The 19,993-nt window shown below is 34.7% G+C and overlaps 2 protein-coding genes across 2 annotated transcripts; both read left to right on the top strand.

Annotated features, from left to right (window-relative positions):
* Positions 1-414: 414 nt before the first annotated feature.
* LOC131859310 (disease resistance protein Roq1-like) lies at positions 415-2,662 on the top strand. Its single transcript, XM_059212905.1, has 4 exons — positions 415-455; positions 582-1,124; positions 1,508-1,767; positions 1,911-2,662. The coding sequence occupies exons 1-4, from the start codon at positions 415-417 to the stop codon at positions 2,660-2,662; spliced, it is 1,596 nt and encodes a 531-aa protein (XP_059068888.1).
* An 896-nt stretch (positions 2,663-3,558) lies between these two features.
* On the top strand, positions 3,559-6,255 carry LOC131036488 (uncharacterized). Its single transcript, XM_059212906.1, has 5 exons — positions 3,559-4,182; positions 4,236-4,976; positions 5,097-5,396; positions 5,480-5,492; positions 5,903-6,255. Exons 1-5 carry the CDS (start codon positions 3,559-3,561, stop codon positions 6,253-6,255), a joined length of 2,031 nt encoding a protein of 676 aa, XP_059068889.1.
* The last annotated feature ends 13,738 nt before the right edge of the window (positions 6,256-19,993 follow it).

Here is a 19,993-nt window from a genome sequence, read left to right on the forward strand (position 1 = left end):
TCAGCTTAATTATAAAATACAATCTAAAATTGAAAAGCGGTCAACATACCATAAAAATTATAAATATAAAAAATCAAATGATATAATCTAAATCAATTATAAAATTATAAAATACAGTGTAGAAATTAAAAGCCGGTCAACAGACCATCAGACTCCCGGCCTGATGTGAGTGATTTTGTTTCGTTACAATTTTATACAATTTGTAGACTCCCGGTCTGATGTGAGTGATTTTGTTTGTTACAATTTTATACAGTTTCATACAATTTTATACAATTTGTACGCGTTATTTTGACAAATCGAGTGTGAAGAAAGAAACACGAGCTTGAATATCTGACAACGTTTTTTTGGGATCCAGCGACTGATATGCGTACGAGAGAAGTAACCAATGATAAAAAAATACGAGAGAAGTAACCAATGATAAAAAAACGTTCTTCTTCGCAGTTAAAATCAAACAGGTAATGGTTTCCTCCATTTCCCCGAAGGAAGATTCAGTGCAATCTGTTTATACGCAGGCTCTGATCTTCATCTTACTCAAAAACAAATCTATCGCTTGTAAGATTGGCTTAGATTTTGTGTTTCAGCCACCATCCTGCCTTTATGGTTTCTTCATCCTTGTCTCACCAAAAAAATGCTCTCTCTGGAATTGAACCTCCCATCAAGAGGAGAAAAGTAGAACAATCTTCCAGAATCTTTGATGTGTTCATCAACCACAGAGGCCCCGATACAAAACAAACTCCAGGTACTCAGCTTTACAACTCTCTTAAGGAGATACATATAAAGGCATTTCTTGATTCGGAAGAGAAGGAGCTTGGAGACTCATTTCCTTCAACCATCGAGACTGCAATTGCATCTGCTTCAGTGCATATTGCAATTTTCTCAAAAAGATATGCAGAGTCAGCTTGGTGTCCGTCTGAGCTGGTTCTTATGTTACAGAGTAAGGCTAGGATTATTCCCCTGTTTTTCCAAGTGGAGCCATGGGAACTCCGCTACATCGATAATGGAGTATATGCTGAAACATTCGCTAAATATGAAAAGGAGAAGAGGTATCTGGACAAGATTGAGGAGTGGAAGGAAGCCCTTCAATCGGTTTCGTTTACCACAGGCTACAAGTTCAACAATTCAGAGTAAGTTTTTGCTACTTTCAAAAAACTGTCATATCTATTTATAGTTGTAGATATTAGGTTTTTATAGATAGAGTATGATTTGACTTTTTATTAGGTTTTTATAGATAGAGTATGATTTGAGTTTTTGGATTTAATTGTGTATATTTTTTCAATATTTCGAATTATATTCTATGATTCATCATTAAATATCAATCAATGTTTTGAATCATACTCCAAGATGATGAAATTTGAAATATTGATAGAAAAATACACAATCAAATCCAAAAACTCAAATCAAAATCCATTTATATATTTTCTCTTAAAAAAAATTCAATTCTCATCCAATTGCCCTTTCTCTTCCAGTTATAGTGACTGCAAGGACATAGTATCTGCTGTGGAAAAAGAAGTAGAAATGCCAAATATCCAGTCGGACTTCATAAGATCGTAAAAGATTTTGAAAGGCGTTGCCTTAATGAGCTTGTTCAAGATTTTGAAAGCTACTGTGGAATGAAGAGAGCAGCAAAAGAGAAAGCTAATGTTGTCGGCATTTTTGGTATGGGTGGGGTTGGGAAGACAACTCTCGCCAAAGAGTTGTTCAACCAGAATAGATCAAAATACAGAAGGGCAAGTTTTCTGTTTGACGTGCGGGAAGCCTATGCCAACGGTAAACTACCTTCATTGCAAAGTAAACTCCTCAAGATATCTTCTCTGAGGATCATCACAGTTTTCTAAGTAGCGAGGAAGGAACAAGCTGTCTGAGGGATCGTTTGGTAAGGAGCAGCTCTTTCAGCTTCCTAATTGTTTTAGATGACATTGATCATGTGGAACAGTTAGATGCTCTATTGGTCATGGATATATTGAATAAGCCTGGTAATAATCTTGTGATTATTACAACGAGAGATGTAGGGGTTCTTGTAAGTGCAGGAATTGATATTGGTTATCATTTGAAAGGATTGGATAGAGAAGATGGGAGAGACCTGTTTTGTTGGCATGCTTTCAACCAACCCCTTCCTGTTAGTGGACACGAGGATCTAGTTAAGGACTTTGTGAACATGTGTGGAGGCTTACCTCTGTCTCTTCAAGTTCTGAGCCGACATGTTTCTGGTAGAGATCAGTATTATTGGCAAGAAGTATTGAAGAAAGTCTGTAAGACTCTGCACACAGTGCACAGAGATATAAACCAGAGACTCAAGATAAGCTTTGATACATTAGATGATGTAGAAAAACAGATTTTCATGGATATAGCATGCTTTTTCATTGACAAATCTGTTACCAAGGCTATGATCATATGGAAGGGATCTGGATGGAATGCTCACTATGCTTTGGAAACACTAAAAGAGAAATGTCTCGTTGAGGAAGTTGAGATAAGGTATCTGAATAGGCTAGAATGGAAATGGGAATATAGCTCAGATGGATCCATTTTGAGAATGCATGACCACCTGCGAGACTTGGGAAGAGAAATGGCACTTGAGCTTGGCTCTCCTCATCGCCTGTGGCGTCCTCAAGATCTTAAGTCTTTTGTAAGCTTGCTATTCCACCATATTATCATTTGTAATTGATATTTAAATTCTGAAACTCATATTGCCTACACAAATGTAAGCTCCATTCTGTGAATGCAGGAATCGAAAGGATTCCAAACCATACTGGCCCAGACCAAAGGCAGGTGTTTCCATTCCATCTTGGACAAATCCATGGGCTGTAAAATTACATATTTTTTAGGGGAGCCGGAAGATGGTTCTGAGATTTCTCTGCTATGGCTTCAGCTTGAGTACTTGAATTTGCCTCAGGTTGATCTGAATCTGAATATAAACTCAAGCATTCCTCCATGAATTCCTCTTCAGAGCTTGCAGTGTTTAAGAATCAGCAATGGGCGTTTCCGAAGATCGTGGCAGAGTGATGTGCAGGTATTTTATTCTTGTCAATCGAAGAGTAACTCTTCATTACTGGTATACTAGATGTGTTTTGTGTTATGGTAGTTTCCTGCCTATTGTTGTTTATAACTGAAAGTTTGAAATTGATATACTTTGAATATCAGGCTCCTTCCCATTCAAAAGAGCTGCAGATTCATGACACCTTTCTGGAAGAGTTTCCTGATTTGTCAGGAAAGTTAAATAATATGGAAAAATTAGTCTTGCATGCCAAGGACATGCAAATGGATGTTTGGTCTTTATTAGGATCTCTCAGAATGAATCTCCGTAGTTTAAATGTGATGGGCTCGGAATTAACAGGGGACCTGACTTCCAAAGATACTACAGAAGATACTCTTTTTAAGTCCTTAGTCATTTATGAGTTCCAGCAACTTTGGAGTGGGGAACTGGCTTTGAATAATAAGGGCTGGTCCAGATTAGTAATGAATGGCATTGAAAATCTGGAGATTAAAGGCCAGAAACATGTAACAAAGATTTTAATTAATGGGAATTGCTGTCAACGTCTGCAGTCTTTCAAAATTTGCGAAATGGAAAATCTTATTGAAGTGGATTTATCAATGATTAAGACATTGAATTGTTTTGAAATTACCGACTGTAAACATTTGAAAAGATTGTCAGCAGTACCTGATCTAACAAATCTTTTAGCATTTAAGGTTCATGAATGCCCCGAGCTTGAGGAATTGAGTTGTTGCGACGTCAACATCTCAGGAAAAATGACAATTAAAAGAAAAAGTGTGGCTGAAATATCTAATCTTGGGAAACTCACAGAACTAAATATGAGTGGCTGTTTGCAGATTCGGGAGTTAAGGTTAGCCCATTTGAGTTCCCTAGAAATGCTTACAATTCAAAACTGTAAATTGTTAAGAATTGTATCAATGATATCCGATCTTAGAAAGCTCGTAGAATTGAACATTGGAATGTGTATCGAACTTCAAGAGTTGTGTTTTGGCCATTCAAATTCCCCGGAAAGAATTACCATTAAAGATTGTGAAACTTTCAAAAGATTGTCAGCTACAACTGATCTTACCAAGCTCGTGGATTTGAAGATTGAGGGGTGTACAGAGCTTCTGGAGTTATGCTTTGTCCATCTGAGTTTCTTGGAAAGAATCACCATTAAAAAATGTAAAAACTTGAAAGTGTCTCAGAAATATGTAATCTTACAAAGCTTGTACAATTGAACATTAGTGAATTATGTGAGCTTCAGGAGCTCTGTTTTGTATGTCTAAGCTGCCTTGAAAAGATAGCAATTGAAGATTGTCCGATTTTGGAGAGAGTGTCTGGAATACCCGATCTTAGAAGGCTAACAGGATTGTACATCAAAGAATGCCCTGAGATTAAGGAGTTACCAAGTATTGCCAGACTGAGCTGCTTGGAGCAAATTGAGATTGATTCTTGTGAGAAGCTACAGAACATTACCCTGCTCTCAAGACTAATCAGATTCACAATGCATTGTTGTAGAGAATTACAGAGTGTAGGAGGAACATCTGATGTTACAGATCTTGTGCTGTTTAACATCAGTCAATGTCTAGAGCTTGAGGAGCTAAGTTTTGGGGATCAGAACTGTCTGGAGAGGATCACAATTAAAGATTGTAAACATTTGAAATGTGTGTCAGGAATATCTAATCTTGCAAAGCTTGTAGAATTGGAAATTTCTGATTGTGGGAAGCTAGAGTTTGAATACTTGTATCTCAATGGTATGAAGTGTCTGGAGAGGATAATTTTTGATAGAAATGTAAGTGTGAAATATGTTGGGCTGGATGGTTGTCAAAATTTGAAAAAGATAATGTTAAGTTGTGAAGAGCTTGTAGAATTAAGCATTCAGGGCTGTCCGGAGCTTGAGGAGTTGCCAACTTTTAGAGGTCCAAGTTGTCTGGAGAGGATTATAATTGATGGATGTGGGAAGCTCGAGTATCTTGAATTGGATGGTTGTCAAAATTTGAAAAGTGTATAAGGCAACTTTGAGCTCAGACATTTGTACATTGCCGACTGTCCTGAGCTTGAGGGGTTCCCAGATCTTGGCAGACTAAATTGCTTGGAGTTTCTGAATATTTGGAATTGTAAGAAGCTGGAAAGCGTTACTTTGCCAACAACACTCATCAACCTCAGTCTGATATGTTGCAGAGAACTACAAACAGTAGCTGGAATAGGTAATCTTGCAAATCTTACAGAGCTGGTTATTAAGCAGTGTCCTGAGCTTAAGGAGATACCCAGTCTTGACAAACTCCTCTGCTTGAAGATTTTTGTAATTGACCGCTGTGCGAAGCTGGGGAACATATCAGGTATTGAAGAGTTGCATGCATCAAAATACATGAGACTTTGTTATTGCAGCAATGCAGTAATATGGAATTGCATTCAGAAGTTGAAGGTAATGATTTCAACTCTCCTTTTTAACAAGCAATCATAAATACCATTTTGGAGTTATTTTGTTTTTTCATTGTTAACTTTCAGTTTCGTGGAAATTGTTATTTAGTCATCAGGATGTATTATGTATCTATGGCTGGATGCTACATAACTGAAGTTTTGACTTCTTATTGAAAAGAATCGTTTGCAGCTTGTTCACTGTACCATCAACTCAAATGAATAACAACTGTCCTCATCAATAACAAATCAAAACTTCAAATATGTAACATCCTACCATTAATACCATGATACATCGTGATAACTAGATAGCCATTTCACGGCTTTGTTTTGTCATAGATAACCTATATTTCAGCAAGTAATAATCTGCAAAACAATTTAGTGATGATGAACCAATAGTAATTTGTTTTTTATTTCAGAGTGTACCATCTTGTTATACTATTGTGATTGGGAGAGCAGTTGATGGAGCATAGTCAAATTTAAGTCAATTTCTCTTCTCTGATGCCGATGCAGTCATTGAAATTGGCGGCAATGGTGAAATTGGTAGTCACAAAAATGATGTGCGGGAGATGAGGGCTATTCTTGGATGCTTTGTTATTGTGGTTGATAGCTCGACTTGGGTAGCCGATATAAATGAAAATCTTTGCATATACAAGGGCAGTGGAATTACAGTGCGCGAGGGAGAATGGATAATTACAATGGTAGCATGTGATTATTTGAGTTATCGGTATTATATGAGAATAGCACATGTTTTAAGCAGGTATGGAATAATGAAGAAGGGGTACAGTGTAGAGGTGAAGAAAGATGAACAGTGGAAAACTGTGGGTATGTTACATACAATTGTTAATAGGCTACATCGTTTATGAATAAAATGTTTTCGGAAGGGAGATGACAGAGGGTGCAATTGTAGCACATGAGGTGCTGCATTCTATTTCCACCCAAAGAACTCTGACCATGATACTTAAACTAGACATGATGAAGGCTTATGATAGAGTAGAGTGGGGGACTTTATGTGTTGTTCTTGAGAAGTTAGGTTTTTCCAAGGCCTGGGTCAAATGGATTCGTGCATGTATTTCTTCTGCAAGATTATCGGTTTTAATTAATGGTTCTCCTTGTGGTTTTTTCACTTCCTCTAGGGGTTTGAGACAGGGAGATCCCCTTTCTCCCTTTTTGTTTATTCTCCTAGCTGAAACCTTTAGTTGGGCTATTAGGGCTGCTAAAGTGGGGGGGCTTTGGAAAGGTATAAGGATTCAGAATATTCCCCAAAGTAACTCTCATTGTCTCTTTGCAAATGATACTCTATTATTTGGACATGTTTCGTTAGTTGAGGCAAAAGTGATTAAAGATATAATACAAAATTATGCATCATTTTCTGGTCAGAAAGTGAATGGTGATAAATCAAAGATTTTTTTCCTTAATACATCACAACTGGTTCAGCATAGGTTGCAATCCTTTTGGGGATTTAAGACTGGAAATCTTCCATGTACTTACCTTGGGATTCCTTTCTTTGTTAAACAGGATAAGATTGGTTTTTGGGATAAGATTATTTCAGTCATTTCTAAAAGAATTCTCTCATGGAATCATAGATGGTTAACTTTGGCGGGTAAAATTGTTCTCATCAAGTCTGTTTTGAATGTTGTTCCCATATATCTCATGTCTGTTTTGAAGTCTCCAAAAGTAGCCATTGTTAGTTTACATGATACTCTTAGAGAATTTATTTGGAACAATAATAAAGATGGCAAGAAGAAACTCCCTTTAGTTGCATGGGATAAGGTATGTTTACCTAAGGAAATTGGGGGAATAGGAATTCGGAGTCTGGAGAATCAGAATTTAGCCTTAGGTGCTAAGTTGGTTTGGAAATTATATGACAAGCCTAGCTCCTTATGGGCACATATTATGTTTGCCAAATATTTAAATAATGGACCAAGAGAGTACATTTTTAAAGTCTCAAATTTGCCTTCGGGTTCTGCTATTTGGAATTTCCTTTGTAAATGTAGATTAGTTATTTTGCCTCATCTCTCATGGATTGTTCATAATGGTAGAAAGGTCAGATTCTAGGATGAAGTATGGAATGGACACACACCTTTGGTGAATATTAGGGATTGGTCTCTTCTGATCACTGTTCTTTCCTCCCTTTGGGGTGTTTTTGTAGCAGATTATTTTGAAATTGTGACTAGTGGACCCTTTAAGCTAGCTAGATGGAAGTCGATTGATTTCTTAGATGTTGATCAAAGCATGAAATTAAATTTTGAGAAGATTTTGGGGGATAGAATTGTATTTCTTTCTGATTCTGAGGATGAACTTATTTGGACAAAGAATATTTCTGGTAAGTACACTGTTAAAGATGGTTACAACTCTCTTATGGTTGCTAAAGATTTATCATCTTGGCCTTATAAGTTGTTTTGGCATTCGACTTGTCTTCCTAAAGCTGGAGCCTTTGCTTGGTTGGCAGTTTAAGACAGAGTCCTTACAGGTATGAGACTAGACAGGCTTGGTATTACTGCTGTTTTCCCTTGTGTCCTTTGTAACAAAAAAATGGAATCTTCTTCACACATGTTCCTACATTGTGATTATGCTTATGAATGTTGGCAGTGGTTGTTTGAGAAGTTAAATATATCCTTTGTTATTGGTAAGGATCTCATTTCCCATTTTAGATCTTGGCCCTTTATGTTTGTCTCATCTTTTTATACATGCCTTTGGATCATATCTCCATCTATTGTGATTTGGAATGTTTGGCTAGAGAGAAACAACAGGGTATTTAAAAAAACAAGGTCTCCTATGTCTGAGGTTCTATTAAAAATTAAGTCTTCAATCTCTGAGGTTGCTTTGTCATTTATTTATAAGAATTTGGAAAATCTTACTTCTTTTTCGCACTGTGATAGTAGAGTTACTAGAGTTTGGAAGCTGTTGTCAATTTTACCCTCTCATGGTTCAATTTTAAAAAAGAATGATGCAATAGGTAAGAGATGCTCTGCTAGATGGAAACCTCCTCCGCAGGGGCACTTTAAATTGAATTTTGATGGGGTCTCTCGTGGTAACCTTGGGCCGGCTGGGGTAGGCATGGTAATTTATGATCACAATGCAAATTTTATTTGAGCCAAGTGTCACGCTATTGGTTTTAAAACTAACAATTATGCGGAATTTCATGCTTTGTCTTTTGGATTGGATATGGCAATCTCTTTGGGAATTAAGGACTTATTAATTGAAGGTGATTCTATGGTGATTATTCAATGTCTTATGAAAAATATATCGAATTGTTGGAATTTGCAGTATATACTTGATCCCATTTTACAAAAATTAGAATTGTTTGAATCTTTCTTGGTATCCCATTGTTAGAGAGAAGTTAATAAGATTGCAGATTATTTGGCAAATATAGCCATTGATAGCAATGCTAATCAGCGAGAGGTGGGTTTTGAGGAAATTCCTTCTAGGGTATGGGAAGGTTTGCAACAATAGTCATATGATTTTCTTGAGTAACGTCGATATAAAATTTTATGATGATAATTATTCACGCTTTCCCCTTTCATTTCAAGTATTCATGTTCGTTGTCTGGAGAAGATTTCGAGGTCATGGTATTTGATATAATAGTGTTTTTCCAAAGGGTTTTTGATACTTTCTTTTTTGGCAAGAAGGTTTTTGGCTCATGGGTTTTGGCACAGGGCTTTGGAAAATTTTGTCTTCTTCCATTGATAGCAGATATGGAGTCTACATTTGAAAATTATCCGATGGGTTTTTTTGGCAAATTGTCATATGGGCTCTATGCAAAACTGATATTATATGTGTTGTGACCGCATTTTGTATGTGGTTTTGGGCGGGGTGTATAAAATTGATCCGTTAGATACTATAGGTTTATTTTATGAGCTGTGACCAGAGGTTTTCTTCTCAGGGTTCTTTCCTCTGGTATGCTCTTTGAATCCTGTGTAAAAAATAAAAAATATTAATAAAAAAGTTTAGTGGAATAATCCACTTTTATTGAAAAAAATAAAAAATGTTTTTAAAATTAAAATTATTTTAATATTTTAATTTAATTTTATATTAAAATTTAAAAAATATTATTATTTAAAAAAATATTTTTATATTAAATATTTAAAGATACGTTTTATTTTTATTGTATTTATAGTAAAAAAGTCTTTTATAAGTTTTATAATTTTTTGATTTATATTGTTTTTCAAAATAAATATTTAATTGATGATTTAAAAGAAAAAATTATGAGTAAGAGTTTGAAAAAACCGTATATGCTTTTTGAATCAATGTTTTGGATTGGACTTAACAATCCATCATAAGGAGGAGGAAAAGTGAAGATATGGATTGCAAACAAAATCTTAAAAGAGGGGTTATTGAGATTAGAAGTGGAAAACAAGGAACAAGAGAGAGGGAGAGACACATGATCAAATAGCAAAGAAAAAAATTAAAGTTATATATTGAATGATTATTAATATATAATTTATATATTTATATAAACCTAATATATTTTAAATTAATTTTGGTTAATTTAAACATTGAATTATAATGAAAAAAATAGGATGGTGTACGAGAGGAGAGCTATTGGTGGAGACGTTTAGTGTGTCAGCTAGGGCTCAATGCCCTAGCTTTTCTTCTTTATATCTTCTTGTGATTCACTGGGATTTGTTTTGATTCTTTTTGTTGTTATTTGTTAGTGTGATTCATAGTCTATTTGTGTGCGAGTGTTGTTGTTTGGGAGGTGTTTTGGTATGTGCTAAGTTGGGGGCCTAGGTTGTGGTTTTATGAATAAATTTTCACATGTTTTCTTTAGTTATTTCCTTCTTTCTCAATTGCATGGGAGATATTTGGGAGACTATCCCTTAGTTTTGTGTGATGGTTTGTTTACCCTTGGGTTGGTATGGTTTTTGCCCTATGGTTTTGGGGAGTGGGTGCTCCCTGTTATAGTTTTGTGTCTTGGGATTTTGGTCTTATGTTCTTGATGGTGGAGTGTGGTGCTCCCCCATGTTTGGTAGTTTTTGAACCTATGGACTTTGTAGATCCTTCTCCCTCTTTGCATGAAAATGTGATGCAGCATTTGAAGAAGATATCAACTAGTGAAGGTTCTAAATCTTCAAAGGGTTTTCACAGAATCAAGAAAGTGAATGGTTGTTTGGAGAGATATTAGGATCATCCTGTCTTGGTGATTCAATCAGAGATGGTCTCGAAGGATATTACTTGAGAAACCATGCACTTACATGCAAATTCATGGGGTTTTGACTCTCTATGTAAGTTTTGGAATTGTGGGTCCGATGTTTGGAACCCTGAAGGGGATATGGAGATAATGATGGTTGTAAATAACTATTTCTTGGTTGTCTTTTCTTTCATGGTACACATAAATAAGGATTTTTAAAGTGGTCCTTAATTTTATAATCAGGTTGGGCTCTTTATTAAACCTTGTCATGTGGGGTTAACTGTACCGAGGAGCTTCCCTCAAGGGTCCTTGTCTAGGTTCATCTATGAAGACATCCGCTTGAGTTTTGGAGGAGAAACATTATTTTGAGCTTGGAAAACCGATTGGTTCTTCTCAACAAACTCAAGACATGAAGGTAATATTTTATGCTCAAATTTGTATTGAAATTTATTTAAATAATCTTTGTTAGATTATGTGGATATTTGTCTTGGATTCAACAACTCAACTATGAAATTCTTATGCTCATATGTTGAATCGGTTATGAGTATGGACATTTACAAAGGACATGTCCTTGATTCATTTTGATGGTTGGAACAACTAATTCTCCTTTCATTTTTGCTTCTAAGATTGATAAAGGGAAGTCCCCTTTGTTTAACAGGGTTGCAATATAGAGAGGGAGCTTTATTCTAGTTAAGCCTTGCAATAACGAGAGAGGTTAGAAGAGAAGTTTTAAGGACATGCAAAATGAAAGGATCTTTAATTAGTTTGATGTATTGGATGACTTGGTTTAGGAAGAGGGCTTCCAGTTGAGTTACTCTACAGTGCTCAGACTTTGGGAGTGGTTGTGTTAGAGGAGGAATGTTAATTAGAACTTGTGTTGGGATGATATGTAGGATGGGTAGATGGATACAAATTTACCAACTCGGATTCTAGAAGCATCAAAACTAAGTGGGACTTTTATTTTGAAAGATGTTGGAACCTTAGCTACTCCAATCTCTCCTCAAATGAAAGAGGCTTAGGAGTCTAGGAAAAACAGTGGGGCTTTGCATGCCTTGGGCCTACAACAAAATCCCCTTAAAAAGGGGCCTCCAAAGAAGCCTTCAAAAGTGGGGCACAAGAAAGACCATGAGAAGGTGAAATTAATTGGTGAAATATTGGTGGAATCTAGGTTAGTGAAGACCATTGACTCCCATCTCTCCCAATTTCATAAATGATTATTTTATCATGGAATGTGAGGGGTATGAATAGCATCCCTAGACAAAAGGCTATACAGTAATTGATAGATACCCATTCTCCTGATATTGTCTTCATTTAGGAAACTAAATTGGTAGTGGATGGTATGTTAGATAGAGCTCCTAGAATATGCTCTCATGGCTCTTTTTAGTGCATGGGGGCCCATGGTATCCTAGGTGGTATGGCTTGTTTATGGGATCCAAAAAAGGTTGTTCCTCTTTAATGGAACTTGAGTCACTCTTCTATTTCTATGACAGTCTCTAGCTTAGATCTTGGTGAAACTTGTCTTATCACTAATGTTTATACTCCTACTAATATCTTGGGCAAATCACTTGGTCTCACATTAGATTTTTCCATTCTCTAGTGTCCTTTCTTCCTTGAATTGTGGCTTGTGACTTAATTTTATTTCTATCTTAGAGGAAAAAAGAGAGGGCTTAGTCATGCTTGACCTTTCAGCTGACCTCCTTAGAGACAATATTGATTTCCTGAATTTAATTGATATGAAGCCAGATATTAGTTTAAGTTGGAACAATATAAGAAATGGATAAAATGTTATTTTAGAAAGGGTTGATAGGATTTATCGTCTCTTTATATTGGATTTGTAATCGGTGGACTACCAACTCATAGATGATGGATCAAAGAGGTTCTGGTCATTGACCAATCAAATTTTTAGTTGTTCATTTAGGGCTTCAAAGAACCCCTCTTTTAAGTTTCAATTTATGTGGTTGTGGGATCCTTCTCTCCAAGACTTAAAGATTGAGTGGTGGTGTGATGGGAGAATTACTTTGGGCAACACTATGCACTCCTTTGTTAACAAATTACAGTATGTGAAATATTAGATCAAGAAGTGGAATAGGCAATTCTTTGGAACCCCTTAAGGACAAAAAATCCACATGAAAGTTAGGCCAAGAATATTATTAATCTTCAAAGAGATGTATATTTAACAATTCTTTTCACTACTATTCTTTGAGCAATTAGATAATACCTGGATATATGCAACTAAATATGAAACTGTTATCCCAAGGCTCCAATTTATAGAGATCTGTGGGATGAAAAACCATTGTGGAATCTCAAAACAACAAGAAAATACTACCTGAAAAAATCCATGCCTCCCTTAGTATACAACCCATAAACATAGGAAAAATAATTTAATGTTCACATGGTCTTCACATGGGTAATCAACTCAAAACCAATCACAAATAGTCAATCACAACTGCTTCATTACTTTTTGATGGCTCACTAGCAAAACATGGGCTCCCATCTTTAGGTAGCATGCAAATAACTTGTATCAACATGCATAGACATGTAAGTTAATGTGGTTCCTACCTAGAAAATGGATACCATGAAGAAATCTTCTCCAAAATGATCTATAACCACCACTGTCAAATGTCTACTGTAGCATCCTAAATTGTATTGGCTTACATTTTTTTCCTCACCTAGACCTCACTTTGGTGCTTTGGCTTCTAAGGTCTGATTGAAATGTTAATTATACTCACACCACCTATCTACTCCACATTTTTACTACCTTCCTTTTCTCCCCCCCATTTTGGAGTTCTAATTTCTAGGACTAGGGCTTTTGACACCTTGATCCTCTTAATCAATCCCTAAATTGGGGCCTTACAATGGTCATGTCATTTGAGTGAGAATCAGGATCCCTTGTCGGCCTACTATGGAAATTTGATTGAATTTTTTAGGCTGGCGGATATAAAAGGAGTTCTACTCCTCTCATTTAAAACCTAATCAATCACCAAATCTTTCAAGGAAGCAAAATTGAGATACTAAATTCGAGTGAGCAAGAAATCAAGAATTCATTCAAATTTATTAGAGAAGAAGTGTAGTTAGGTTCAAGTATTGGAGATGACATCCATGATCAATATTTTATGAAGACATTCTACATGAAACCATAATAGTTTTGTGTGAAGGCAAACAAAACTTCATCAAGGTAAACATTGTGGTTTCAAACATTACCTTTCAGATTCAACCTTTTTATCAAAGGGAAAGTATTTTATTATAATATTTCATTAAATTTATCAATTAAATTTCATGGTTAATTCCAAAATTGGGGGTTGACCTAAGGAAAACCCCTATTCCCAACATATTTCCTTTTCTTTTTGTATGTAGGAAAAAGGTGCAAAGCTATACTTAGGAAATCTGATAGAGTCAACAATGATGAACAGGTTCATCTTTTGATGACAAAAAATTCAGAAGACCAGGGTGAATCTATACTACCTGGTCTTGAAAAATCAAGCCACACTTCTAAGAACATGTTCTAGACATCTTCTTTTGCCCGGATCAAAGTTTGCGGCTCAGTGGGATATTTGTAACAGTCTATTTGCAATGATTTACTTTCATAATTCATTATTTTGCCCTACCCCGTGAACCTTATTGGAATTTTAGCCCTTTTCCACATCTAAATTACATGACTAGACCTATTAAATTCACCCTCTTTAATGTAATGGTTAATTTGTCTATTTAGTGATTTTATTATCTTAATTAACCCTAATTCCTAATTCTCACCATTCAAATTTTAGTGAATTTGACATCCTTCATGCTTAATTCTAATTTATTATCTCAGATTTGATTTTGTATTCATTTTAAAAATTAAATTTTACTCATAGGATCTATTTCAATTGAATGTAGGCTCTCTCTCAGAAAGTCTCTCTCTTTGGAGGAAAGTGAGTCTTGGATGTAGGCCATGTAGGAGGAGATGATGGCTTTAGACAATTGTGACACCAGGGATCTTGTAAGTTTTCCTAAAGGAAGAAATTCCATTGGATGCAAGTGGGTGTTTAAAAAGAAGTTTGGATTATATGATCAATTAGAATGGTACAAGGCTAGATTGGTGGCCAAGGGCTACTCCGAGAGATAGGGAGTTGATTTTGGCAAAGTTTCCTCCCCTGTTGCAAAATTGAATTCTATTAAACTCAATTGTCTATTGTTGTTTCTTGTGATTTTGAGGTAGAGAAAATGGATTTTAAAACTTATTTATCGTATGGGGATCTTCAAGAGGAGATTTATATGTGACAACATGGTGGTTTACTTGCGAAAGGGAAATAACAATTGGTTTGTAGGTTAAAAAGATCTTTGTATGGTTTGAAATAGTCACCCAAGATGTGGTACCAAAAGTTCAATTTATGAGAAGTGAGGATTATCATTGTGTTTATATTAAGATGATTGATGATCAGATAATAATCATTGTATTGTATGTCGATGACATGTTTTTTATTAGTGTATGCAAAAAATTGTGAGTACAAAACTAAAAAGATTGAAATGCTAAGCTAACCACCTAAGAAAACACAAGATTCGACCATACTCATGATAAAGACACTAGAAAGAAATTTTGAAAGTAAATAATAAACAATAAAATTGTAAACTCTCTAAAACTTATTGATTTGGTTGTCTTTTGGTTTGATGTGTTCTCGCTATGTTGTAGATGCTCAATTTTGCTCCATGATGGTAGATGCAAGATGTTGATTATGCTAAAATGGGATGCAAAATGGATGTAAGATGGAGATTCAAAATGGCATTATAACGGTATGAAAATATGAAAATGGATGAATTTGAAGGAAAATGGAGGGGATTAAATAGGCTAGGATGGGAGAAGAGGAGGCTTGAAAAAGAGACACTTGTCCTTGAGAAGGGCAAGTGTCATGGAGAAGTATGACAAGTTTCCTTGACAAGGGCAAGTGTTGTGAAGAGGAATGACAAGTGTCCTTGAGAAGGGTAAATGTCACAGAGAGGAATGACAAGTGTCCTTGAGAAGGTCAAGTGTCATGGAGAGGAATGACAACTTGTGTCCCCAAGGACACATGTCTAGATTTGGGAGAGAAACACCCAAATAAAAGAATTCTTTTCCAAATTTATTATAATATTAGGAATGTGCACACATATGGGGGGGGGGAAGAGTTTGGAAGAGATAATATTGGTTTGAATGGATAGGGTTGACTAAAACCTAAGGTTAGCTAGTGGGTTAGGTTTACAGGAAGGGTTAGAGTTAGGAGACGTGAGGAATATAATTAATTTAATTAATTAATTCCAAAATGGAAAAGGAGGAAAATGACAAAATATGAATTAGATAGTCAAATTATTCATTTGATTACTTAATAGAAGAAGGGGGTAAATTTAATTAATTAAATGATTTATAATTATCAAATAATTAATTAAAGGGGATGATAACATAATTAATAAAATTAATTAGCTAGAAGGAGGAAACCCTAATTAGATAATGCACAATTATTTAACTTAAAAGCGTTCAAGATGACTAAATTCAATTAATTAGATTAATCAAATTTAGTTGTCTACAATTGGTAACAATAATATGTAATTATTTAATTTAATTTAGAATACTTTATTTGGAGGAGTAGTAGTGAGTTGGATGAGTAAGACACATCACATAGTTTCTTTTTCCACCTCTAAAGTAGAGTATATGGCTGCTACTCATGCCTATATGGAGGCAGTATGGCTACAAAGACTTGGTATTGGCATTTGTTTTGATTGCAAAACTGTGAGGATTAGATGTGATGGTAAAAGTGCTATATATTTGGTGAAGAATAACCATGTGTCATGATTGTAATAAGCATGTTGATGTTAAATATCACTTTGTAAAAGAAATGTAACTGAGAATGGTAAGGTCTTGATAGAAAAAGTTGACACTTTGGATAATGTTGTAGATTCTCTTATTAAGTTAGTGACTGCAGAAAAGTTTTCTTGGTCTAGGAAGGCCATGGGCCTTGATCAAATTACCTTATTTTATTTTTATGTATTTATTAGATGTAATTTCAATGTATAACATCAAGTGAGAGAGTGTTAGGATAAGGTGATTAAACTTGCAATCCTAAGCCATTCATATGTCTCCATGCTCCTTGGAAAGTGTTCCCTAGGACATGTGAGAAAAATATTAAATATTTGTACTTTATGGCTATTTGTAATTGCATTTTCAAGAGGTGAACAAGAAGAGGTGATAAAGATAAATAAAAAATGAACAAAATACACTCTTTCCCATGTCCATATTGAGACATGCAGTGTCATGCATGAAGTGACCAAGTTTGGGAAGAGAAAAGGTGTCCATTTGGGGATTTGAACAATCACCAAGAGTCATGGAGCACTCAAAATGTCTGAAGTCTAAGTGGCTTTGGATTCAAAACCCAAAGAGGAGTCACTTGAATATTTTTATTATTTTATTATGTCATATTGGGAATTCATTCTCCAAGGCATGGTTTCTTGGCAAGTGCTTTTCACCCCTTGTTTTGAAAAAACAACAGTGGTTTTTCCTGTCCCTTTGGGTTGTAAATTGGAGTCACCGAGTCAAGGCATAGTGGTTTTATCATAGTTTCTTTGAGCTTTGAAAGCAGTTCTAAGATCATTTGGAGAAGTGAAGTATATTATTCCTTTAGTCTCTATTTTAAATATTAATAATATACTTGCCCTCATTCTTTGGTGGAGTTTTTTCTCGAATGGGTTTCTTCACGTAAATCTGGTGGCTTTTTTGGTATGATTAATTTTATATTTATGTTGAATGGTACAATCACATGTTAATTTCAGATTTGGTTTCATATTTGGTAATATTTTTAGATTTATAATCACATACGAAAGTTAATATTGCAAGTTTTGTTCACTTGGTTTCTCAACATGATGAAGCTCCTTTAGATTTCTTTAATTTCATATTGTTATAGTAAATTTGTCGTGATAAAGAAATCATTTGAATTCCACATGCAAAGGGTTTTCACACATAAATTTTGGGAAAAAAACACAATGCAAGAGTTTTCCCAAAAATTATTAACTAAAACATAAAATATTTGACTTATCTATACAATTAAACCTCCATTTTACTTTTTAACAATGACGACACATACAATTTATACCATTTGAATTTAAACATGTGTATTTCAAACTCTATTTTAAAAATAAAATAACATAAATGGTTGGAAATGGTTAGATCATTCAAAATGCTTAAAACTTGATATTTTAAGAATAAATATCAAGAAATAGAGAATGATAAGAGTTCGAACCTGTTCCATATAACCTTAATCATAGGGGTTGTTTCCCTAATCATTCTTAGAGGCTATTTCTTTTTAAAAGAGCAACACCATCATAAATCACATAGGTTGAGATTGATAGTATTATGAAAGAATAAGTATCTGGTAGATTACTGAGAGGGGGGGGGGGGTGAATCAGTAACTAGAAAAACTGATACAAACTTCCCAAACTCAAAATCAATCTCTCAAAGTAATATTATCAATGAATTATCACTGTCAAGATCAATACTCATAAGAATACTCAACATCATCCGATTAACTGTTACAACAACTTAACAATAAACAACATTCAACTTGTAAACATCCAAATGCTTCATCATATGTCAATACTTCATTTCTCAATGATTCCGATTATAATGCCTTATCATAAATACTTAATCAAATCAACAATAAGATCATAACCACAAAAACATTCACCACATGACACAAGTATTTATACGTGGAAAACCCAAATAGGTAAAAACCACAGTGAGATGAGACTCACAAGAAAATATTTGAACTCTTTTGAAGTTCGTCCTGTTAGGACCCAAGCCTGTTAAAGCTTTTACAAAAGTCCTGTTAAGAACTGATCCTGTTAGGAATCACCCGGTTAAGGGATTGACTACAAATGCCTTGTTAGACGAAAATACCCTGTAAGGAGTAACCTCAGTAGAGGATTTCAGAATCCAAACTAATGGACCACCTTGTTAGAGGATTTAATAAGTAACCAAGCTTGTTAGAGCTTACCCGGTTAGGGGATTTCAATTATGTTGTAATTGTTAGAAAACAACAGGAGTTTCTTGATCTATCTGAATAGCACTACATTTGCTTGATCAGATCCATTTAAGCTTCTATCTGCCTTTACTCAAACTACAGACTCATTCTTCGGTTCGACAACCACACACTCAACTGATTTCTGTCAATTCTTGCCAACACTAAAAAAAACAACTTCATCGAACTTAAATACAAATCAATTAGGTTGGTAACAAAACAAAAATCTAATCTTCTCATCATCGAGATTACAAACAAGTCAATACAAGCATGACCGTTGGATTTCATAGCAATCTCTTCACATCAATCAAGAAAACCTCAACCTCTCCTTGATTACCACTTCATCGAGCTCAGTAACTCATCATGCGTTTTGTATTAGATGCAATACATTTTGCTCCTTCCCTAGACAAACAAACAAACAGGCCGAAACAATCTGAACTTGTCTTCATACAATGACCTTACGTGTCACCATCAGATCATAAACCAACATAACCAATTCAACAACCTTAATCGGTTAGGGTTTAGCAAAAACAACTGGTAGGGTTTACTCGTCACATAACATAGAAAGGGTTTAACCTTTTACTCCGATTTACCGGTTCAACTCACAAACTTACATACCAGTTCATAATAACCTTCACAAAGCTCTTCCTACCAGTTACAAGACAATATCAACAATAACAACATATCAACAATATCATTACTGGCTCAATTGACATCAATGACAACATAACATATCATTAATGCAATCTTTATGCGAATGCCAACAAAGATGTCGTAGTAACAAAAATAAAGAAAAAATGCCTATAAGTTACAATGCACTACATGCACTAAAAACAATTAGAAGTTTAAAATGAATTGTAACTTGTTCTAGTAGCCATCATGGGTAACACTAGGGAAATCAAACCACTTGGCCATGAATCATGTGACAATAATATTGGTGTTTTCACTGACCTACTTACTATTTGTGTAAAAACCAAAGGTCTTGATGGTAAGGTCAACAATTTCAACATTTTTCTTGAGGATTTGTGTCAAATAAGAGGCTATATTCATTTATTCATTAGATAAATTCAACACATTATGTAATAAAATGATGCCATTAGGATCAAATACTATATTTAGTCTTTGTAAGGCTATAAACCACTAAAAATTAAAATTAAAAACAAAAACTTGTCCCTCTCATTAACTATTAAAAAGTAGGAGATGATAGTTAATTTAAGATACAAGAATATAAGATGACAACTTAAACAAATTTAATTGATTTCTGATTATATTTGGACTATTAAAAAAATTATCAAAAAAATTATAAGACCAATGATTACCACTTCTTTAGCAATTACAAGATTTGATCAAATTAAAAAAATCCTATTGGCTAAAAAAATATAAAAAGCACTTGACTAAATCACATGTATTTTAACCTCTATTTTTATAATTAAAAAACATAAATGTTTGGAA

The sequence above is a fragment of the Cryptomeria japonica genome, chromosome 10 (genome assembly GCF_030272615.1).
Source record: "Cryptomeria japonica chromosome 10, Sugi_1.0, whole genome shotgun sequence".
Lineage (NCBI taxonomy): Eukaryota > Viridiplantae > Streptophyta > Pinopsida > Cupressales > Cupressaceae > Cryptomeria > Cryptomeria japonica.